At 39.3% G+C, this 25508-nt stretch overlaps 1 protein-coding gene across 1 annotated transcript in view; it reads right to left on the reverse strand.

The window, feature by feature from the left end:
- The window catches only part of JMY (junction mediating and regulatory protein, p53 cofactor), a 61503-nt gene extending 37845 nt beyond the window's left edge, over positions 1–23658 (reverse strand). The window contains exons 1-2 of the mRNA XM_010205737.2: positions 22754–23658; positions 4089–4262 (exon numbers count right to left, since the gene is read on the reverse strand). Coding sequence (XP_010204039.2) covers positions 4089–4262; positions 22754–23641 — 1062 coding nt within the window. The 5' untranslated portion in view covers positions 23642–23658. The remainder of the gene's footprint in view (positions 1–4088; positions 4263–22753) is intronic.
- Between the last annotated feature and the right edge of the window lie 1850 nt (positions 23659–25508).

The raw sequence follows: 25508 nt of genomic DNA on the forward strand, positions 1-25508 counted from the left end.
AGAGGTATTCACCAAGGACTGCATCCCATGTGAGGGACCCTGTATCGGCAGAAGCCACAGCTGTTGGGAACAACCCACACCAGAGAAGTTCATTAAGGACTGTGTCCTGGGGGAGGGACCCTGTATCACAGCAGGGGAAGAATGCCAGGAGTTGTCCTCATCTGAGAAGAGAGAAGTGGCAGAGTCCATCTGTGACAGACTGACCACATCCCCCATTCCCTGCCCCCCTGAGCCATTGCTGGGGGGGAGGAGGTAGAGATATCAAGAGCAGTGAGCTGGGCCCGGGAAGAAAGGAGGGATGGAGGAGGGAGATCTTAACGTGCTGGTTGTAATTTTCTAAACCCTACTCCCTTTTTGCTTTTATTCCATTCTGTTTCTTGTAGAATAAACTTTCCTACTTTCCTCTCTAAGTCAAGTACTGGAGTCTGTTTTGCCCAGAACCATAATTGGCAGTGAGCCCTCCCTGCCATTGTCTCAATCCACAACAACCTTGCTTATCTTTTTACTCCCGTTTTGCTGGGGCCTCCACCATCCTAATGAGTGTGGGGGTGAAAGGGGGCACCAAGCAAGAGACTGTCACAGTGCTGCTGTGCTAGCTAACCACAATCATAAAGATTCAAAGTTGCAAGGTAGTTTCTTTCTCCCCATGAAGACCACTGAACACAAGGGTACATATATAAAAGGCTTTAGGGTTTTGTCCATGAAGTTATTCTTTGAAAGGCTTTTTAAATCTTCTATAACATTTGGTATCCTGTATCAAATAACATTTTATACCTTAGTCTTAAAGGACCTAAAGCTTTGATGATATTAATCCATTAGTAAGTTCTATGGGCAAATATCAACTAATAACCGTTCCCTCCCTCCCATATGACAACTACGCTATATAAGGAAGATCTGACAAAATTACAGTTTCACTATCTGAAATCAAATGCACCAGAGCAAGAGCATCTACTCTGGTTATTCCAAATTTCAGGAGATATATTTCACCTTCAGGTTTTCAGCTACTGATGTCTGCTACTTCCTACTTTTCTGCTATGGCAATCTGTACTCTTCGCATACAAAAAACGTTAAATTTTCACAGGGAAACAATCTATTTTGATGAATGTAAAATTTTGTGGGTCTAAATGTGAGAAAGTTCTAGGATCAAAAATATAACAACTTTTTTTTGTTCATTAGAAACCCAATTTCTAGCAAAAATATCTATCAATATTGTTTGCCCTATGGTTTTACTTGTCTTCCAGATTTTTTGAAAAATATACAGATAGCCCAAAACATACAAAACAGCATTTGAATATCAAGGTACACTTGTCTTATGCCCATGTTACATGAAAGAGCCTGAAATCAAAATGGATCAGTAACCCAAACAGTGAAATTAACACACTAAAACACACTATTTCCATGTTTTTACATATTGTTACATCTAAACCATAAAATAGTCCAGAAATAATGAAATTTTGAAGTGTCTATACAAATTCAGTACAGCTTTCATGTGTTTATAAGCTATTGTGATAATGATCATAAATTCCTTTACTATACATTCTCCAGCATTCAGTGAACATAGCTATAGTTCTGTTTGCTTGGCTGGCTTATCAATACATTTTTTCATGCTTACCTTTCAAAATGTCATCATACTAGACACACAGAATATGTCTAGTAAGCATATATTACATTTTAAACTTGAAATGACTAAAAGCTTGCTTCTTTGATGAGTTATTTCTGATTTTGATGATACCATTTGTTACAAATTGGCTTTTACTTGTGTGTCCTATGTACAGGTCTTGGGGCAAGCAGGATTAAGTCACATATCTATATATATAAAAAAAAAATTAAGTCCCAAACACTACTTACTGTTCTTGCAGTGTACATTTTTTTCAAGAATACATGGTATCTGATAATCATTTCACCATGCTTAGAGGGAGGTCCTCATGGATTTTGAGCAGCATTTACAAATAAATATTAAGCATTTATATTAATAAAACTAGGTCTCTGGAGCTGGAAGTCCCAAAAATGATAAACATTACCGAATATGTGTTCTAGGGTAAGACAACTAGTTCATAACTAAGTAGAAATTTCAGCTTTCCAGACTGACATTTCATTTCACAAAAAGCCATCTTTTTCACCTCTCCATAATACCTTTTTCATTATATTTACCACATTTAGTTTTTACTCCTTCTCTACATCAAAAGAATTAATCCAAAAAAATAGCACACAATCAAGTTAAAATATAAAAGCAAAGAAAAAATTACTTCTGTCATGGTCAACACTAATCTCCCATTTTCAAGCTTTCAATCTTGACTACACATTGCTGTTTGTATTCAAGCTTAATTATCCTTGTAATATATTTTTTCACTTTTATAACACATTCTGTAGTTTCTTCCTTCCTCACACTACACCAAATTTTATCTTTGTCGCTCTTCATATGTAAACAGTATTATATGTTCAAAGCTCCGATTTCACTGAGGTAGTAAGCATAAGCAGTACTTCTTTTATGCATGAAAATGGAGCTAACCCCAGCCATAAGGGCTTATTGAAACATAAGGATCTTTGTTCCATTATTAAGCCTGCCAGAAAAACATACGCAGAAAGTTAACACAAACCATTTAATCCACAAGTTCTATTTATAAAGCAATTCTACCCCAGCTATGCAGCATAATACATATTTTGTCATCATAGGCACAAGTACTGCTTTCTCTCAAACAATGAAATAAAAAACAAGAGATGGCATCTTTCTCTACTACATTATACAGATGACCAAGTTTTATAACTCAAAAACCGCCAAGTTAGGAAGAGAACCTAATGTACATTAGATGCAATTATGTGTAACTATAATTATCAACCACAGCACATGCCTCTGAAGTTTAACAAAGTTATCCTAGAAAATGAGGTCTTAAAAGAGGAATATAAACTCATGTATAAAACTTTATCAATGTTAAAAAAACAAACTGAAAACCACAACAACAAATCAGAACTCCTATTTCTTGTTCAATATATTTATCTTTTCTTGTTTAACAGAAGAAAAAAAACACCAAATCTTTTCCTCTGCTATGAACTCAAATAAAATGGAAACTATCTCATTATGCTTTGAAAAAGGCTTTTTATTAACCATAGTACTCATAACCTTCAAATGTATAACACATCTAAAAAGATACTAATCCAAATATTCTATGCAGCAACATTTATCATTCAGAGGGGGGGGAAAAAAAGCACTTTTATTTCAAATATAATCACATTATCTCACCAAGTTAATTTCAGATTGCTGGACTTACCACAGAAAAATATCTATATGTTTAAACTGAAAGCAGTTAAACCAATACTGGACCATGGAACAAAATACCAAGCTCAGATACATCAACATTTGCCAAACAGATTAAATAATACACACCTATTTTGGCTTCTACGTTACAAAATAGATACTAGAAGAATTAGTCTTAATAATCTGCATAGGAACTAATGATTTTATCAAAAGTACTTCTGAGATGCAAGAAAGATGACATTTATTATTTTTTGTTAAGTATTAAAATATAATTATTTTTAAGTAAATCAAACACCTGCATTATAAAACACTTCCACCAAAATAAAGTGGAAGTCAGCTGAAGAATACTATTTTAGCTCTTAGGAAAATAATACTGTTAAAAGTGTTACAACAGATTAAATACTTCCAACATGCTTCCACATTTAAGTGTTTTACAAGACAAGATCTACAGATTTCTCATGGTTTATCAGACTACCTCAGAAAATTTAATTTAAAAGTAACTTCCTGTGTAATCTTTTAGAAGAATCAATAAGAGCATGGATGTTGTACATATATCTCTTTCTATTTTATATACTAGTTGGTATTCCCAGTAATCACAAAGTTATTTCACTTATTAAATTCAGCAATGAATTTGAACAGTCAAACATAGTAAGACAAACAGATGACTGTTAGCTACATACTTCAGAAATGTTCTTACTCTTCAAAAACACTCCTCTGAGCGGAGGAACCAGAAAAATAGGGTCAATGTCTTGTGAGGGACCCATAACTGCACAAGAAACGTAGTAAACAGTAACTAAAAAGCTTGAGCTCCCGATTAGGAAGAAGTTTACCATACCTTTATCTGCTGTCTTCTAAGCATTGCAAGTTCCCTCATATCTCGGAAAGGCTGTAGCAAGTACTGGTAAAGCTCCGTGGTAGCTTCTGCAAGATTACTGTAAGCTTCATCTTCCATTTGATAGAGTTCAAGCAGTTCTACCATGCTTTCTGTGTTCTTATGTTTTTCCAGAAGCTGTAGGAAGAAGCGGCAGTTTTAGTGAACATATTCAAACATTTCTGCTAAAAGTGATAGTCATTTAAAAAATATTTTTTAGTTCAACCTCTTGTGTTATCTTCCCTCTCCTACAAAATCACCTCTCTGACAAGACAAAAAAAAAAAAAAAATCCCTACCCACATCTTGAATTTAACCAGTCAACTATGTGCACATCTCTGATAACCTTAACTCAAAAAGTGTAACACTCAGATTTGTTCTCTCTTTCCAAAAATCTCTCGAAGGTAACAAAACTTAGTACAAGAACCTGTAATACAGTAATCAGATATGCTACTTTTACCATTTACCACTTTCAGGTGTTACGAGGTAGGGAAGGAATCATAGGAAAGGAGACAAAGGAGGAAAAGTCACATTTTCCTCTTTCCTGGTATTGTGTGGCTTTTGATGGGGTTTTTTGCCTGCCTGTAGTCTGGAGCCACACAGCCTCACCATAATCAGTGCAGCTCCAGACACAGAGAAGAACCTACATGAAGCAAAACAGTGATCTGCATTCTGCCTTCCAGTTTATCAAAGTCTGTCCATTCCTTCCTTTAATTCCTATGAAGCTGAAAATTCATCCATTTCTACAAATTTGACACAATGTATGTTTTTAATTTATATGCTTGCTTTGCACCTGAGGCATTTGCCTGGATACGTATCATATGCTGGAAATCTTTTACCATTTCTAAAAAAATATTCAACTGTTTAATAAAAACTAATCTCATCCAGACATGTGGAGTACTTCATGTATTTACAGATATAAGATTATCTGAAATTAATTCCCCTCTTACATAATTTTCCAAGTCAAAGTCTCTCGTCCTTTACACTGTCATCTCAAAAGCATATATTCACAGTCCAAATTTATTTAAACTTAATATAGATTAGGAACACTATGTACACTGTATTTACACTGTATTTTCTATCTGTTCGTTCAAGCTATTTGCCAAACCTATATGGAATATCCCCAGTATACTCAACAATCAACATTATACCTGGAAGACAAAATAGAGGAAACTTCAGATTAGAAACTGAAGTTTTGTCAACTGTCCTCTGATGTCTCTTTCATTTATATCCCAGGACAGTCAAGAGAAATCTTGATTATCACAGTGCCTACTGAGTCTGACTCATTATATTTATATTACTATGCTGTGTTTCAGTTACCTGACCAGACAATAAAAATGTTCTCATTCTTCATAATGTAAAGTTTGCTTCTGAAGATCCCCATAACCCTACCCGGGCTTTGAAGCACTGAAGATCAGCCAAAATTAGAAACAGGGTGCAGAGCAGAATGCAAAGAGGCTCATAGTACCATTATTTACATACTCAGCATTAAAATAATAGTCACACGACAAGGCAGGAGGAGCTTTCCCTCAGCAAGGCTTAGCAGACATGAAAGGTCTGGGGAGATAATGTAACATTCCTCAGCAGTGTCAGGTGATTTGTTGTATTACCTAAACAACTTAACTAAGGAAATTGTTCCTATTCCAAACTCATTTGTTATGTCCCTCTGCTGTCCTTCAGAAGCACACAATACTTCATGACATTTTACTTCTGAGATTATTGGGCAGTTTGGTAGTTTGTTGCTTCCAGTCTGTAAAACTCATATTTTATGAACTTTAAGAGTTAAAGACACCTGCAATTACAGGTACCAATGTCATCTCTGATGCTCTTGGGTTTGAGTCCTAAGTTCCTATGGATTTCATACATTATTCCAGCCCACTAGCTGTTTTAATAATCTGGTCTATAAACCACATTCTTTCTTGGCTCCTTTTTTTTGTTGCTAGTGTCTAAAAACAGAGTTACCATACCCAAGCCTTCTACTTCTCCCTGTCACTACCAGAAAACACTCTTGCAGACCAAAAGGTATAATTACCTCTCTGTCGAGGTACTGAAAAATTCAACCTTTCTTCTCAAGCCACCCACTGCAAGAATATCTATTATTAGCAGCAGCTCTACAGCATACTGTAATGTTAATTTCCTTTTAGTTGCTTAGACTAGTAGCATCCTCCATTTTGCTTCCTTCCTAAGCCCTGTTTTTGTACCAAGATACAAATAATAGAGGGCAACAAAAAAAAGAGAAAAACTAAAGGAAATATAAAAAGGGAAGTCCTAAATAATATCACTCCACATACAGAACAATACAATGCAGGGCTTCTGTCTTGTTTTACAGACCACTCTTACAGACTACTTAAGAGTTCTGATATTGCAGAAGAGAGTCACAGTTTTGCAGAAGCTTGACAGTACCATGAAATTAAGAATAACTTCAATTTTATGAGCATCAGTATAGTAGAAAGACATCTTAAGGACAATAAAAGCACCTATGTACTTATAATCAGCTGATATAATCAGTAGTTCAGTGGAAATCATGTCCATCACTGGAAATACTATGGATGAAGTATCTGGGTGGCTTTGCTCTAGGTGGCAGGGGGCATTGGACTAGATGATCTTTCAAGGTCCCTTCTAACCCTTAAGACTCTGTGATTCTGTAAAATATCATTACAGATGGTAAGTAAGTAAGTGGGCAGCATTTCAAGGTCTTGTCCATGTCCAGTTCTATTTGGTCTGCTGCTGGGGTTATCCCAATTCTAAACTTAACCCTCAGCTCAAACCCCCAGTAAAAAAATACAAGTGAGGGCAAGTTATTAATACAGAGTATTTTCTTAAATTATAAACACAAGGTAAGCAACCATTCTTCCTTCCCAAGGCAATGATGCATGTAGAACCCATTTCCTAGGCTTTTCAATCAGACCTTTCTGAATGAAAACAGTAACAAAATTTCATTTAAACTACAGTTGTCAAAAGACATAACAAAACATGAAAAGTGATTAGGAAACCAAGGAATATCACCTCATTCAATTTGGCACAAAGGCCAAAGATATAATGATTACGGGTGCTCTTCAAAACAGTTGGGAAGGTTACTAACCTCCAAGCACTGGTTATATACGGTCTCATTACACCCATCCATTAATTAATACATTCTACAGGCTCATTTAGACAGCATTTTTGTGAAAAACAGACAAATGTTAATCTTTTCTACAGACGTTGAAAGCTAGCTCAGAAGCACACTGAAATTATTTTGTACTGTCAGATCAATATAATAAAATTCCACTTGGGTTAAAAGCTACATGAGAAAAAGTAGAAACTGAAGTGTGAAAAAACCCTCCAATTTTGTAAAAGAAAAGAAACACAGAAAAATTATGACATGCATTTGAAGTTACAGGCCCAGATGGCCAAGAAGGCCAACAGTATCCTGGCTTGCAGAACCAGTGTGGTCAGCAGGAACAGAGAAGTCATCCCCCTTGTCCTTGGCAGTAGCGAGGCTGCATCTTCAGTGCCTCTCACTGCAAAAAAGTCATTGAGGTTCTGGAGTATTTCCAAAGAAGGGCAACAAAAGCTAGTGAAGTGCCTGGAGAATGAGTCTGATGGGGAGTGGCTGAAGGAATTGGGGTTGTTCAGCCTACAGGAGGCTGAGGGGAGACTTTATTGCTCCCTACAACTATCTGAATGGAGATCACAGTGGGATGGATGTTGGTCTCTTATCCCATGTAAGAAGTGACAGGACAAGATGAGATGGACTCAAGTTGTACCAGGGGAGGTTTAGATTAAGCAGTAGAAAAATCTTCACTGAAAAGGTACAGGCTGCCCTGGGAAGTGTCTGAGTCATCATCTCTGGAGATACCTAAAATACGTGTAGGTATGGCACTTAGGGACTTGGTTTAGTGGTGTACTTGGTTATGTTAGGTCAACACTTGGACTCGATCTTAGGTCAACACTTGGACTCGATCTTAAGGGAGCTTTCCAATCTAAACCATTCCATATGTATGGTTTAAAGGAATATTGAAGGGCCTGACTATTCTCTCACTTTTTGGAAATTATGTGACTGCCAATCACCAAGTCTTAACCAGTACAGTATGGTATGAAAACAGAAGACTGATAGCTTTGATTCTGCTTCTAGAAAAGAACCTTGTAAGCCGGACAGAGTCCAGGCTGCTTTACTGCCACCAGCCCTAAAAGAGCACTGACAGAGGAAATAGATGGTGCTAAGTTGGCTGCATAAAGGACCTCTCCCACTCTATAAAGCAGTTTGATGGAAGCCTTCCTGTTCTGGATCAAAGTGAGTTGGAGCATTTTTTTTAGCTGGCGGCCATCCAGAGAGTATTGAGACTATCAGATAACAATAATGCTGGGTCTAGTGCAGAATCCACTGAATTAATAATGTCATAAGGCAAACCAGGCTGTGCATAGAATAACACATAGTTTAACTGTCTATGTTCCAACTTCTGCATAGGCAGCACCTAGACAATACACTGATTAGAAACATGAAAATTCAGCTAAAACCTTTTAGTAACACAGAGACATTGGTTAAGCTGTATGTATGCCTAAACCAACTGGCTACCTTAAAAACATGTAGTTTTCAAGGTGTCAGCATAAAACATAGGAACGATTTTCATTTGGCATGTTTTATTTCTCACTCATGATTAATGCTCAGGACAGACATTCGGTGTTACTGTTCATTCACTCAGTCTCATACAAATTCTTTTACTTTCACAATTTCTATATTATTTAAAGAAGTGGGTAGAAGAGGGTAGAGTAACATCCTGTACAGGCCTGACTGGTGCTATAGCCATTGAATACTAACATTTATTTTAAGAATTATGTTTCACAGACGTTACATTGTTCACAGCTAAACAAATCCATATATTTTAGGCAACTATTACGCAGATAGCAAGAAACACTTTTTAAAAATTTAACAGTACATATATTTTAACTATATAACAAAGGTTATTTCTCTATTCAGTATTTTTAAAAAATATCTTGCCCATAAAGCTTTAAAAAGCATTACAGTAGACTGTAATTATATGCAGGTTGACCTCAGCTGGTAGCATAGTCCAAAGCTTCATTTAATCATTGAAGAGTTGAGTCTTACATTTCCCTTACTATTAGCCCAAAACTTTCCCAGATATTCCTATTTTATGTATTTTTTAAAAAAACACTGCAATACGACATATATGTCTTTTTAGCTAAACCAGGTCATAAAGATACTTTTCTGTCTCTGTCTTAGCTTCTTCATATTTCTGGAATAACAGTAATTATTGAATAACCTGGATTTCCTATAAATTTAGATTCTCGGAAGCTTGACAGTATTACTTACCATTTCCAGGAAGAATTCTAAAGATTTAATTGAAGCAGCATATTTAAATATCACAGGTAAAACTAAGGATAGTTGTTTTCAGAGGGAAGAAAACTACTGTAGATAGTATAGTTTTTAGATATTTCATTATTTTTATTCAACACCAGTCCAAAGAGTAACATACCTAACTCTCCTGCCGATATACCTGCAATAATCTGCAATGAGTTCCAGACAACAAGTTCCAAAGAAGAAAAGATTCAGAGTTGTATTGGGTTTGTGTGGCAAAGTTTTGGTAGTGGGTACAGGGCTACAGGGGTGGCTTCTGTGAGAAGTTGCCAGAAGCTTCCTGCATCTCTGACAGAGCTAATACCAATCAGCTCCATGATGTACCCGCTGCTGGCTGACACTGAGCCCATCAGTGACAGTGACAGCACCTCTGTGACAATGTATTTAATAAAGGGCAAAGACTGCTGCACAACAGCAGCTGGGAGAGAATATGTGAAAGCAACAACTCTGCAAACAAGGTCAGTGAAAGGAAGGCAGGAGAGCAGCCCATGGTGATGCAGGCCCTGATCCTGCAGCCATGGAAGCCATGGGGGAGCAGAGATCCACCTGCAGCCCAGGCAAAACACCACATTGGAGTGGGAGGATGCAAAAAGGAGGGTTCCATGGGGAACCTTCACTGAAGCAGTCTGTTCCTGAAGGACTGCACCCATGGAAGGGATCTCCACCAGTGCAGTCTGTGTAGAACTGAAGGATCTATATTGAGAAGCTTGTGGAAGACTCTCTCCCAGAGAAGGGATCCTACACTGGAGCACAATAAAAGTGTGAGGAGTCCTCCACTTGAGCATATAGAGTGACAGAGAATCTGTGAAGAACTGTTGATAATCTTCATTCCCCCGTGCCGCTGTGCTACAGAGAATGGGAAGCTAGACATCTGTGAAGAACAGTGGGGTAGGGAGAATGTGTATTTCTCATTACCCATCTCTATTTTGGTTGGTAATAAATTAATTTTCCCAAGTCAAGTCTGTTTCGTGCATGACGGCAGTCACCAAGTGACCTCTCCCTCTCCTTATCTTGGCCGATAAGACTGGCATTATATTTTCTCTCCTCTGTCCAGCTGAGGAAGGGGAGTGACAAGAGTACCCTTTCATGGGCACCTGGCACCCAGCCAGGGTCAAGCCACCACAAGAGTACATAAAATCTGGACACAAAAGTCTAGCAACTGAAGATTGCAATGTCTTATACCAGAGTATGATTCAAATAGTTTCTATTATCTGTTTTTAAAGATAGCTTATAAAGAAACAAAACCATTAAAAGCAAACACACTTACACATGTCCTGGTAAGGACAGGAGTCTCAATTACACGAAAACTGTAACATAGGCAAACTGTTTTTCTCTCTCTTACACACATATCCCTGTGTTTAAATGTCACCTGTTGTTGTTAAAATATCAAGTCTTGCCAGAACATTTAGCTTCCTGTTTACATTATTGTATTGCACTCAACAATCCTTACCTTTGTAGTATTACGAGACCATTTACATTATTGTAGCAGGTGAACACTCCAGTAACAGACCAGAACCTACTCTCCAATATAGATCTAAAACATTTTACTGTTGGGGTAGAAGTCATCTAAGAGAACATGAAAGACGGATACAAAGTTGGGATAGCATAAACAAACAAAGTAATACAGCCCAGTATGAGATGCACTGAAACTAGCACTTATCTATCTAACCTCTTAAGATTAAAAGAGATGAATAAGTAAATTCCATATTAAATTCACATGGAAACCAAACAGTTTAATTGGTACATAAAGCAATTAACCACCTACTGATTGGACAAAAACATCCATTTCTTTCAATCAGGCTTACTGAAGACAGGAAGTCACAAGTGTACACCAATGCATTGCTAAAATTATTGTCTGTATTTTGTGAGGATTTTCTAAATAGTTGTTTACAGAAGGACTGAGTTAATTAAAGGAATCAAAACAAATGTACACGTAACAAATGAGTTCAATGCTTGCAGTTATTCTAAGAAACAAACAACAAACACCTATGTATATAAAACAAAATCCCCCAAACATATTACAAAGTAAAACACAGTATGCTTAAAACATAAGAAATAAAAAGAAATACTTCTATAAGATGTGTCTTCTAGGCTTTGGAAGAGGTGTTCATTTCAAGTGAGTCATATTATTCCTCTTTAAAACCTGTTCAACACGGTCTTTTACTTGCATGAGGAGAGCCTGTGTACCTTAGTACACATGTGCAGAGATATGCTGAGTGTAGGCAACATTTTTTGCAGTGGGAGGGGCTACAGGAGTGGCATATGTGAGAAAATTCCACAAAGCCTCCCCTATGTTTGACAGAGCCAATGACAGACAGCTCCAAGATAGACCTGTCACTGGCCAAGGCTGAGACCATCAAGACAGCAGAAAAGGCCACGGAAAGCCTACACTGAAGCAGTTTTCTAGCAGAACCTGGGCACCCATGTTGAAGCAGTTCATTCCTGAAGGACAACATCCTAGGGAAAGTACCTATATTAGAGAAGACGATAGAAACCTGTCTTCCACAGGCAAGACCCCATGCTGGAGCAAGGAAAAAGTGTGGGAAGGAAGAAGTAGCAAAGACAATTGTGTGATGAACTGCTTGGAACTCACGTTCTCCACCCCTCTGTGCCATGCAGGGGTAAGGGGTAGAGAAATAGGGAATTAAGTTGAACCTGGAAAGAAGTGAGGGGTAGGGGACAGGTGCTTTTAAGATTCAGTTTTCTCTACTGTGATTTGATTGGCAATAAATTCAATTCATTTCTCCAAGTCAAGTCTCTTGCTTCTGACAGTAACAGGTGAGTGAGCTCCCAATCCTTATCTGAATCAATGGGCCTTATATGTCAGCTGAGGAGAGGGAGTGACAGAGCAACTTGGTAGGCATCTAGAGGCCAATGTCAACCCACTACAAGAGAGCACACCAGAAGGCATTGACCAGCACACTGCAGATTGCCTGGCCTCTTTTAACTTATATAGAGGATCTTTGATCACACTTAGGTTAACAGTTCCTAAGCTAGTAATAACTACTTTTGCAAAGTTCATTTGCACCATCTACCAAAACGCACCTCGTTTCAGTACACTATCTAGAATACAAATCTGTAGCAATGGAAAAGGAACTAAACTGGACAAGTAGAATCTTAATGTAACCACCAGTAGCAGGGCACCCTGCCTAGTGAAAAGATACAAGATGACAGTCACACTGTGTTTTAGTGGTGAAGAGGGTTACAGACCAGCTTGATTTGACTATCTACAGGAATAAGTGGGGAGCGTAAGAAAGTTCCTGAGCTGGTCAGCAGTGAAGCAGATATCTCCAAGATAACATTGTTACAAGATGTTCCTGCTACCTCTGCAAAAACCTAAATTCAGTCACAAATGAGGGACAGTCATTTTGTTCTATAAAAGCCCAGTCCCATTTCTGTGGGGTAGAAGATTCCTACATGCTCTTCTTTGGAGTGTGTCTGGAAATCTCTCCCTCAGCCAGAAAAGCCCCTCAGGGTTATCCTTTGGAGCTGAGAGAAAGAAAGAAAATAATACCCATATCAACGACAGTGGAAGTAACATTACTCTCTATCAAATAAATAATCATTGAGCTAGCTTTAACTGTTAACTCACTTAATAAAATGTAGTAGCTACAGCACTAATATAGTGTAATAAGCACTGCCTACTTAAACATAAAAACTATATTTTTATCCTGATTGAATCTGTATATAAAATATATTTCTAATTTCAATCATATCGTTATTGTGTAAAATTAAAATTCTGTTTCACTACAGTTTCCGAGTTTGCCATCATTACTCTGTGGGCAGGGGACACCAAGTGAGCTAAAACATTATTTCTATGTACGCATCAATACTGAACAACGCAACATCTCTCCTCCCACCTAAAACTCTAAATAGAAATCTCTGCAGAACTGTATGTGTATGTATATACATAACTTCTGGAATACAACAAGGCTTAGGCTTAAAGCTGTCAACTCCAACAATGTACAGCACACCAGATCTCTTCTGAAAGCTCAAGAGGGAGACGTCCACAATTTAAAAATATGCATCTACTTTTCTGTAAACAAGACAAACTTATGTCTTACACGGAAAAGTTACTTTTATTTTAAGATGGTACTTGTCTAATGAGCTTAATTTTTACTATGTGATGTGTACCACTCCTGAGTTACACTATCATGCCAAATGACTGCCTGCAAAAGACAGGTATTTGTTTGAATTTAGTATATTATTTAGAATAGCATGGCTACAAATAATCTACAGAAATCGTAGCAAACAAGCGCAAACTGAATAGGAGTACTCATTGTACTGGAGTGTCAGGCTTCCTTCTGCTGTTAGTAACATAGCAAGAATTATCTACATTTTAGGGTAATTTGATGAATAAAATGGATCTGTTTACTGTATTTCAAAGTTATTAGGGCACTTTGGGATGCCTTCTCTTTGGAAAGGGGCAAAATAACTTAAAGATAAAGTCATTAATGAATCACTGATCAGTTGGAACATTGCAACTCTGAATAAGAAGACTTCCAGGCAACGCCTCACCCTGAAGGCTTGGCAAAGAGCTCATTTTACCCATATCCTAATGAGTGCTAAGTAATTTTTTTCTGCAGGAGTCTGACAAAAAAAATCCCAAAGATGGGAGGCTGAGTATCACATAAGCATTCATGTTGTGCAATAAAATACATTAAGTATCAGTCCACAAATCCTCTTCTTCTGTGCTTCTAAACTATGCTGTCAGGAAAACACTTTCAAGAGCCTCAAAACTGACAACTATCTGAACAAACTAATATTTGCATATATTTATTTAACATGTATTACAATGCTACTCTCAAAACCTTTCTTTGTCTAAGGTTTGCAATGTCATGACATGGGCCTAGCCAAATACCCACTCTGTCTAAAATCAAATGTTATTTTATGAAAAAAGGTGAACATCTGATGGGGCAAAAAAAAGAAATTAGGATGTGTAATCAATTTCACTCTGCAGTCAGCTCATGGGAATCACATCAGCAGCACTGAATTGGTATTGTTATATTGTACTTGGCATGGCAGCAGATATTCTCAAATGTCTGATAAATTCAACATTAAGACTTTCAAAAATCTAATTCAAACATGGTAAAGCATTGTGATAATACCAGATTTAAAGCACTGCTAGGAGTGTATTTACTTTTTAAAGCTGAGCAGAGCTAATGGCTTGTTCCTATCCAATGGAGATCCAGCTTCACATTCCCTCTTACTTCTCTTCTTCCAAGTCAATTATAGTTCCTTGTTCCTCCTGCTCTCCGGTGCCCTCTTTCTCCACTGCATTGGTTTTGGTATTTCTCAGACCCTTCATCAAACTAACTGAGCATCTGGCAGTAAGCTGTTTCTGTAGTTTCTCATGGATTAATTTACTGCACTTTACTGAGGTGAATCAGCACACTGCAAGGACAGAAAACCACAACAGGAAGGAACACAAAGATGAAAAGGAGAGAACAGAAAGCGATAGGATGGCCCCCCACCTTCCGACACTACAGCTGACAATCTAATTCTTTAGCTCCCTTAACAGGACAGCTGATGAACCACCTGTAAACACCAGACGACAGCTGATAGCTCAAACCCTGGCTGGTTTAATTCAACACTGTTTCAATCTCTACCAGCACCTTATACAATGGTGAAATCACGGAGAGGAAATCTGAAGAGAAAACAGCATTTCACGTCCCTTAATGCAATTTTTAAAGTTGAATACAACATCCAAAAAAGCCCAATAGAAAGAACACATTTACAGACCACCATTACTAACAAAAGGCTAAACACATTACCAGGAAAACCCTGAAATCTCATATCATGCACACTATTCTTCCTCTTCCTCTTAAAAGCAAATATCATGTAAATAAGATATCAAATCTCTTCTGTAACAGCATTTCTGTAACCATTTCAGACAAAGGCAATTTATACTAGTATCAGGCAAATACAGACTTGTGTTTTGCAGTGTTACCTCTTTTGGTTGGCTTTGTTCCTGTTTTCATGAAGAAATTAAAAGGGAAAGGATACACAGTTTAAATGTCATGGAGAAATAAAATACATGTGTGATAAAGCAGCATGGTAAAACACAGCTGAAATAAAACATAGCATTCACGTTTCAATTGAACTCTTAAGTGTAGCTCCAGTACTGCAACTAGTTTGGAATAATTTAAACTCCTTCTATATATGGATTTTTTGCTGAGTTATACTACTCTGAAGTCACAAAATGGTACAATTTAAAATTCTGACATCTGATGATTATGAACAAATATCACATTAGAGGAAGCTGATGAATTTGGGCTCCAAAGATGTAGTGCTATTTGTAGAAAAATTAAAAGCTTTCACAGACTTCCAAAACTGATCTACAGATTTTCTCCCTCAAAAGTTTCACAACTCAATGAATACATTTGCTTCTTTCTTCCCTTTCTTTTTAACTTCCAAAAAAATAGATCTAAAGCACAGAGTGTTACTTAAAAGTTTAGAGGCTTAAAAACAAAACAATAACAAAAAAAACCCCAATCAATTTTACTTCTGTTTTAAACATAGAGTTTAACAAGAAAACACAGAGGTTCCCTCTAACGTAACAATCTATGACTCCAAGTTACTGAAAATTTTTTTGCAATACTCTCTCCCTAATATAGATCAAAAACAAGTCACAATGCAATGCCGTTATGTCAAAAGTTATGCTACTAATTTTAGATAACCCACGTTAAATTGTCTGCAAGTCACCATAAATAAATGCTAATTGATTATTTAAACAAGATTTTTCAAAGGAAAAAAAAAACCCACTCAGTTCCATTCCATCAAAATCGTAGCACTTTTTCCAAAAGCAGGTCACAAACATTTGTCTACAAATGCCTTTTGAAAAGTACAATAACAGTAGATAATCGAAATGTGTTTGTTTTATGTATTTAAGAAAGTAGAAGTACTCAATTGACTTTTATAAAAAATAAATAAAGGCTGTTGAATGACTAGAATTGTTTTATAACACCTTTCCAGGAGCAATTTGTGTACAAAAAAAAAAGTTCTACTAAGCATTCAAATTCTTCAGAATTGGTAATGTTTATCTGGCCTATATGTAACAAAAAAAATGAAGTCCATACCTTTGGTAACTTTTACTATATATACACCACAAACAGAAAAGAACAGATGAAAAAGAAACAGTACAAAGAGGACTGAGCCTCTCAAAAGGTAAAGCAACAGGCTTAACATCCCACAACTCAGTCACACTGACCAACTGTTCAAATATACATACATCAAACACCACTGAATTAGTCAATACACCTCTTAAGAAGATAATCATTACTCTTCCCTCTCCTCCTATCCTATCTTCCTTCCTTCCCTATCTACCATATTCCTCTTGAAAAAGATAAGAAACTTTTCCATGTGTATCTTTAGTTGGACTAAGTCCTCACTTGGACTGAAGTTCTCTCCAATAATAGCAATATCGTGGTGGACTGTGTTGGTATGTTTCTACCAATATTAGAAAAGGAATGTTAAAAGCACCTCCTCAAATAGGAAAAATTGTAAGTGCAGGCATTTCTGAAAACCTCTGCTTTTCATTATCTTCTTCATTTCTGTGGTAGCAGTATCTACATATACAAAGAACACAAAACTTCACTGATCATCTTTAAGCAGTGTCTTGTCATAGAAAGAAATGTAGAAAGATTAAAATATTATAATGAATCTGCTTTCAAATTCTAAATCTGCCTGAGTGATACTATTTCAGTAAGAAATGTAGATGAAAAGAAATGTGACAGGATTAAGAAAACAGTTCTGAAGCACAGACTCCAAGGCAAGACAATTGAAGAGACAGAAAATAAAACAGGAAAAAAAAAGAAAGAAGACATGAAGGAAAGTCAACTGAACACCACCACTAAATGCTAAATACATAAGCTCCGAATCCCAAGGGTTACAATGTACCCAATGGGTTACAGAGTGTTTACTATATAGGTTGCTCACATTTCAAAGTATTCTGGCATATGAAAATGCTGTTGACTACAACAACATTAACCAAAAACAGAGGAAAATCCACCACCTCTACATCTAGAGAAACAAAACAATTCAAATTTTGAACAGAAATATCAAATAAAATAATCTCGTCAGCAGAACACTTCTCCAACTACAAAACATAAAAGACATACTGCCCACTCCTAGTTTAGGCAGTTAAAGTATATACTGCATTTTATTTATTTTTTTTTAATTTCTCTACCAGATATTTGGATAAGGAAATGAACTGTGACACTGGCAAGCTGCTGTCTTCAGTTTCTAAAAACTAAGCCTATGCTTACTAACTAAAGGTCATACTGAACAGTATTGCTATATTCTTCACAATGTGTCTTTATATTTTATGTATGACTTTTATTTTATCAAGGAAGACCTAATTTTTCAAGCAGATGTCCTTTTCTTTTTCCTACACAATTTATCCACGTTTTGAAGAAACGTACATTAATTTTTAATCACTCTACTGTTTTCAGATAGAGCTGTATCACTAGTATTCACCACCTTCAGACAGCTCTTGACCATTCTACGGAGCATTAATACATCAATGTATGCAGTCTATCTACATATATACATCATAAGTGCACTGCAAAAAATGGAGAAAAACCCCAAAACTGAACTTATTTCAAACCTGAAATAAGTATCATACTAGGACGGGAAAAGAGACAATGCAAAAAGGCTGACAAAGAAAAACTTAGTTAATATACAAACACAAGTCTATAAATCTCTGAAAGAAGTTGCTGCTACCTGTAAAACAGAAGTAAAAGTGAAGGGCGGCAGAAAAAGATTAAATGCCTACTCAAGAAGATAATCAAATGGAAGAGAGAAGAAAAAGAAAATATTTCCAATTAAAAGGTAAATAGTTATTTTGCTTAGGACTTAGAAGGTTTTCTAATACATAAACTGGAGAAGCAAATACCATGGCAAAGTATTATAGACAACAGGCTAATGTCCTTTAAATACTGAATTCCTAGAAGCCATTTTAAAGCATGCATTTTAAAATAGTATGTGACCACATCTTAGGCTTTCAAGAACTGTGAGTCCAACATACAATTAAGCTGTTGCATATTTAACTATCCCTGTTGCTACAACAGTTCAAGAATCTCCGCTGTACCTTACTTCCACATCTTCCAGTAGCATCATGTCACCATCAAGTGTTTAACTTCTAACATTGGTTATACGTATACAGAACACAACTTAAACTCATATAAACACTGAAACAAAACATCTGTGTGACTTAGATTTTTATTACATACAGAAAAAGCAATGGGGCAGAAACTACCTGACATTAATTCTGCCTATCTGAAAATATATCACAGTATCCTTACTATTGGGTTTGACACCTGGAGAATGACTCAGATGTGAACTTTCAACACCTAAAATGGTGAGCTTTTAAAATATTTGTGACTTTAGGATTAATATGTAACAACCAGAAATAACTGCCAGTATCTCCAGATGCAAATTAGATGAATGAAAAGACGATGGCTGACAAGGATAAACACTCACCAAACATCCTCACTGGGACAGCAACAGAAGTATTAGCCACAGCACGTATACCATGTGGGCATCTCCTAGTAACTTGGAGGCTATTTGATCATTCTACAGAGCATGGCCTACAGCTGTTGACACACTGGTTTGGTTAGTACTAACTCATAAAACTGGTTCTGTACTAAGATAGCCTACTTATGAAGTATTTAGAAGTTAATCTAAACAGTTCTACTGGGAAAAAAAAAAAAGTTAATGCTACAAATAATGAGTCTATAAAAAGAAGCATTCAGCCAAAAAGAGCGTGAATTTCCAGAATGCTCAGCATTAGTCTTAACTCTGTTCTATTCAATAGGAAAAGTAATTAACTGTATATCTTATTTTAAACTCTGTGCTCTCAAAGTTAAATCTGAATCTGTGTTCTGTTCTCTCCTGAGACACCTTATGTACCTTCTAAATCTAGCTATTGCAGTCAGTATACAGGATTCAGTTTTGCTTGCTTCTCACGTAGAAAAATGTTACATTGGTTTTGGTGGAAAAACTACTGCTAGAATATTTTTCACGTGTTACTGGAACACTGAATATTTTTTGCAGTGTTTTGTATTACTTACCTCTGCACTATTTTCAAGTTTGATCTTGAATCTCTCTTTAAATCATGCAGTACCTAGCTCTAGATCATTGAACAGCAACAGGCCACCTTACCTTTGGAAAGCTTGTATTTTTTATATCATGTCCTACTAACTACTATGTATACATTTATTTTAGAACTGAATGCACACAGCCAAAAGCAAAGAAATAAAGTCATCCTAGTTACTGAGATGATCCTGAATGTTATTTTTCACCAAAACATTAGAATAGATTCAACAAAACAAAATAACCTATGCATGTTATTTAGCTTTTGTCACGTAAACAGAAATGCCTGACAATATCCTTGGAAAGTAACAAATGTGAAATTCTATGATTTATAACTGAATCAACTCCTTACCAATCTGTGTGATTTGACAATCATATTTCATTAATTCAAAACAAACAAAAGAAAAAAAATTTGTCCACTAAAGCTCTGCCACTTCAAAAAAAAAAAATCCATACTGATTTCAGAAGAAAACATAGTGACTACACAGCCTCCTGTCATAAAACCTACATTTCTTCCCATACAAGCCATTACTGAAACAAAACAGAGAAAATATTTTTATTTTTCCTTAGCCTTTCTAGCCCTTTGAAGTAAAAAAAAAAAAAAAAAGCCAACAAGACAAAAGTTTTCAGGGCTGTTTTAGTGAAATGTTCCACTATAAAGGAGAATGAAACGAAAAATAGCAGTAAGCCCCCACTTTCAAAGCAGTCTTAAGTTAGTTACAGAAAATAAAACACATTTAGTATTTCTTCGGAATTTAATATTGCACTAAAAACTGTTTCTGAACTTCTGTGTTAAAGCAACTCAAAAGAACACACACAGAACAGACGCAAAATCATCTTTAACAGTCTGCCTACAGATGCTAGAATTCACAGATTTTACAGAGCAAGAACAAAACAAACCTAAGTCTGTAATTAGTTTTACAACCAGCACTCAACATCCTAGAGATTATCATCCAGCAAATTTGAGAATGCCATGGCAATTAAAAGCTATAAGGAACAGGGAGATTCAAAGATACTGATGTAGGTATGTAATGTAAAAAGAGGCTTCCCAAGCTCATAACTTGCTATGCAAGAGCCAGTAAAAGGATAACCATACAATGGAATATGTTTGTTGGCATAACAAAGGCACCAAACCCTCTTAATTACAGTTTACACTAACAGCACTTTTCATCAGGAAAACTGTGACTACATTCAAACTTTTGCCAACATAGCATTGGCAAAGACATATGACACCATCTTTGATATTACTATGCTCACAAAAGTTTATAAGCACGTACACAATTATCCCAGAAAAACTCCTCCCACATTATTGAAGGAAATTAGATAGGAAATTGGCAGAAGCCAGAGTACAGACATGAACTTTTTCTGCCTTCTAGATGTCAAGTTTAAGCTGTTGCAAACACTGGCCAAGCAGCTAGAATCCCAAATAAGGATCCAGTGGCATATCCTCTGTTGAAATAATAGCATTGTTTTATCTGGTCATTAACTGTATCATATGCCCATTTGGGAACACAGACCTCTAGCTGAGAGAACCCAAGGAACCCAAAGGATCTTGACGGATGATGCCTGCATTGCCTATTGATGAGTGATTGTGGTGCTAACAAAATAGAGTCTGAGATTCATCAAGAAAAAAATAGTTCTTGCTTAGTCATTATAAATTAGTGTTTCCTCAAAACACCATGTGCTTTGAGTTAGGTAGCCAGTTCCCAAACTCCACATGTTTAACACAAACTTCTCATGTCCTCCCCAGCTGAAGGCTGACTCGAACTGCTGAGCTGAAGGCTAACTCAAACTAAGCAGATGCTCCCAAGCACGCATGTAGTCAAACAAAAAAGTAGAATGTAATATACTTTCACATACTCCGGACTAAAACTACTGCCAAATACTATTAGACTAATTACCAGCTGTATACCAAAATTACCAAGGATTAATTAAGCCCTTCACATAGCCAGGAAAGAAAAAATAAAATATTAAAAAAACCCCACCACAATATACCCTACACAACAGTTGAGAAAAACTTTTACTTGACAGTGCTACACTTGGATTCTCCTGTCATGTTTCGTCATTAATAAAACAATTTTCTCATACTATTTAACTCCAGTCACTAAGTAAAACCTTTGCCTGAATCCTACAGAGACTCAAAACTACACCATCAAAATAGCTAGCAAGGAAACGTTCTTACAGTCCATAAAGGAAGAAATGCTCACCAACACACATTTTTCAACACATCATTGCCAGGATATATGCAGGCAGACGAGGCAGCTAAACTTGACCTATATCCATACAGGAGAATGCAGGCTGTGTTTACAAAAATAAAAAATTCCACAACCTCATTCATACACATTCACACCTAGACATCCCAATACATTGTGGACCAAGGCCACTGAAATATGAAAACAAGTGAAAAATTCTCCTTTCACACTGGGGAAATCTAAAATTCTCATACACCTCAGTCCACAAAAATATATATTAAAAAAAAAAAAAAAACAACAACACTCTCACACACTGATACCAGAAGTTAGTTAACAGAACTTCCACAACTAATTGTGTCTAAATGGTATGACAAAGTGGAATGGTGTGTCCAAGGACACATGAAACATCCAAGTCTTGCCATACAGCAAGTCATGCAACAGCAACGCAGTAAATACTCACTAGGGTCAGACAGCTTACTTTTTAAAAGCACTCTGACCCTGTAGGAACCTAGAATTTTTTGGCTTCAATTGTCTAACTTGTACTGTCAAAATAAACACCACATGCTGCTGCTCACATTAAACAGAAAAATTCCAAATTCAACATATCCTGGAGCAAAGCAATGTAAGAATAAAAAAATCTGGAAGCGTGATCATGACAAATCCACCAGATTCATCTCCACAAACATCTACATCTTACTGTACTGAACAAAGTACTGGGCCACACTTAGTTGACTATAGAATTCTGCAGTTTCTTAAATCCTGGCCTTAGAGATCCTGGAAAGGCTAAGCCTCATCTTCTTACTAAGCCTTTTTTTTGTTTGTTTGTTTGTTTAAAAAATACAGTTTTCCTGAGCTGGTTTGTTGGGGTTTTTTGTCCCACCGTTTGATGAATTCTGGAAAGGCTGAAAGGAGCAGCTAACGAATATGTCACAGAGTAAAGAAAAGTTAACATAAAGGTGGAGATATCTCGATCATGTTGTAGTCTCACCTCTTGGATTCTCTTGCGGGCCCGCTGCAGCACCTCCTCATATCCCTTCTGTCGCAGCTCACTCAGGCTCTCATAATACTCTTCAGGGTCGTCAGTCTCGGTGAAGAGCACCTGAGAAAGGATCTTCCATCCGCAGGTATCCAAGCTGTGGACCAAGTAAACCTGCAGTTTGTAGCAGAGAGCGTCCATCTCCTGCTCGGATAGCTCTGGAGCTCCGAAGAGCACCGTCCACATGCCCGAGGGCTCCTCGGGGAAGGCAGGCAGGTAGGGCTCCAGCTCCGAGTTCACCGAGCACAGCTGCTGGTGCACAGCCCGCAAGTCTTGGAAGGAGAAGAGGCCGGCCCAGCTGCACTCCTCCCCCGTAGGCTCCGCGTCGGGAGCGGTCGATTCGGCTGCCTGCAGCGGCGAGGGAGGCAAAGACAGAGCGGCGGCCGCCTCCTCCTTCCCCAGCTCCAGGACTTCTATCTCTTCGGCAGCACCTGCCGCCTCAGGGCCCCGCTGCGGCCTCCGGGCCGGGCTGCTCTTGGCACGCCCCGGGCTCTTCGGCAGCGCCTCTGCCGCCGCGCCCCGCTCGGCCGCCCGCAGTCCCGCCTCGGCACGGAGATACGAGGAGACCCGCGGCAGGCCGGCGTCTCTCCGCGCCGTGGGGCTGCCGGCCTTGTGGCCGGCCCTGGGCTCGGCGCTGGCAGAGCCGCCGCGGCGGAGCTCGCGGGATCCGCTGCGCTGGCGCTGCGCCGTGCGGTTGTGGCAGGTGATGGCGAACTTGCCCTCGATCTCGTTCCAGGCCACAATGAAGGCGAATTTGTGCTTCTCCCGCTCCTGGAAGGCGTGCGGCCTGACGGCCACCCAGTCGGCCTCCAGCGTTTCCTCCAGAGCGAAGGCGGACATGGTGCTGCGCCGCTTCCCCCCTCACACACGCACACCCCCCTCCCGCCCCGCTGCCGTCCCGTCAGCCGCTCCCGACACGTGCCGGCCGGCGACGACTCCCCACAGCCCCGACCGCCGCCTCACCGCCCACCACCAGCCATCTTAGCGGCGGGGGGACGGGGAAGGCGCTGGGAGGGACGGCGGCGCTGGATCCGCACTGCAGCGGCGAGGGAAGCTCGGTGTGCGGAGAGAGTAAAAAGACGAATCACCTCCTCTCTGCCGGGTGCCCGCCGCCGAAGAGTCTCGCCGCCGCCTCTACTCATCGACCTGCCGCCGCGGCGGACAATGCCCGGTGCCCCCGCACAGGTACTTCACGCGCGTCACGTGGGGCAGGATCTGTTTACAAGCGGCGGTGGCGCTGCGGCAACTCAGCAATGGCTCCGCCCCTCGCGCTCCCGGAGCCCCGCCTCCTCCCCGCTGAGTGCCTTTGCCATTGGCTGCAGCTCCAGTTTCTCCGTCGGAGGAAGACGGGCTAAGGGCGCCCGGCCCGCCCCGCTCCTTCTCCGCCGGCCACGCTCGCGGCCCGGCGGCCGCCCTGCTCGCGCCGCCGTGGTGCGGATGGGCGGGGGAGGACTCTGTCCCGCCCCTGCCCTGGGACGTACGACGCGGCCGGTAGGCGTCCCGCGCTGCATGCCGGGATGGGCACGTGCCGCGCCGCGGGCGCTCGGGGGTGGGGCCGGGCCCTGGCCCGGGGGAGCGGGTTGTTCGGGGGGTGGTCCCTGAGTCACGGCGTCCTTTAGGCTGGATGAGGCACCCAAGATCGTCAGGCTCATCTGCTGGCTTAACGTGGCCGTGTCCGCCACAGAACCGAAGCCGTAAGTGCCACATCGACACATATTTTAAATATCTCCAGGGATGGTGACTCAGCTACTTCCCTGAGCAGCCTGTTCAAGAGCTTGATAACCCTTTCAGTGAAGAAATTTTTCCTCATAACCAATCTAAACATCCCCTGGTGCAATTCCAGGCCATTTCCACTCATTTTGCAGCTTGGGAGAAGAAACCAACACCTACTTCACTACAGCCTCCTTTCAGGTAGTTGTCTCCTCTCAGTGTCGTCTTTGAACTAAACAACCCCAGTTCTTTCAGTTGCTCATCATAAGACTTGTTCTCCAGACCCATCACAAGCTTTGTTGCCTGTCTCTGGACATGCTGCAGCACCTCCACATCTTTATTGTAGTGAAGGGCTCAACACTGATCACAGTATTCAACAGTTCAGCCTCACCAGGGCTAAATACACTGGGAGAATCACTTTCTTGGCACTGCTGGCCACACTATGTCTCATAAAAGCCAGGAAGCCATTGGCCTCTGTGGCCACCCAAGCACATTGCTGGTTTGTGTTCAGGCAGCTGTTGATTAACACCCCCAGGTCCTTTTCCTTTGAGCACCTTTCCAGCCACTCTGCCCCAAGCCTGTAGTGTTGGATGGGGTGATTGTGACCCAAGTGCAGGACTTGGCACTTGGCCTTGTTAAACCTAATACCCATCAATCTGGCTTGTTCAGTTCCCTCTGCAGAGCCTTAATACCCTCCAGCAGGTGAACATTGCCACACAGCTTGGTGTCATGTGCAAACTGACTGAGGGTGCACTAGATCCCTTCATCTAGATCACTGATATAGATGTTAAAAAGAGCTGGCCCCAACACTAAAGCGTGGGGAGCACCATTGGTGACTGGTCACTGCTCTGCCACCTCTCTCACACCTGCACTGTATTTCCTGGATGCAGGCTGGGGAACATTGGCCTCTGCTCTGAGCAGCTTCTAAGGCAGCCCCTGCTTTACCTTCTCCAGCTCTGGCCTTGCTGTCAACTTCCAGTCAGTCCTGGGGGGCACA

This window comes from Colius striatus, chromosome Z (genome assembly GCF_028858725.1).
Source record: "Colius striatus isolate bColStr4 chromosome Z, bColStr4.1.hap1, whole genome shotgun sequence".
NCBI lineage: Eukaryota > Metazoa > Chordata > Aves > Coliiformes > Coliidae > Colius > Colius striatus.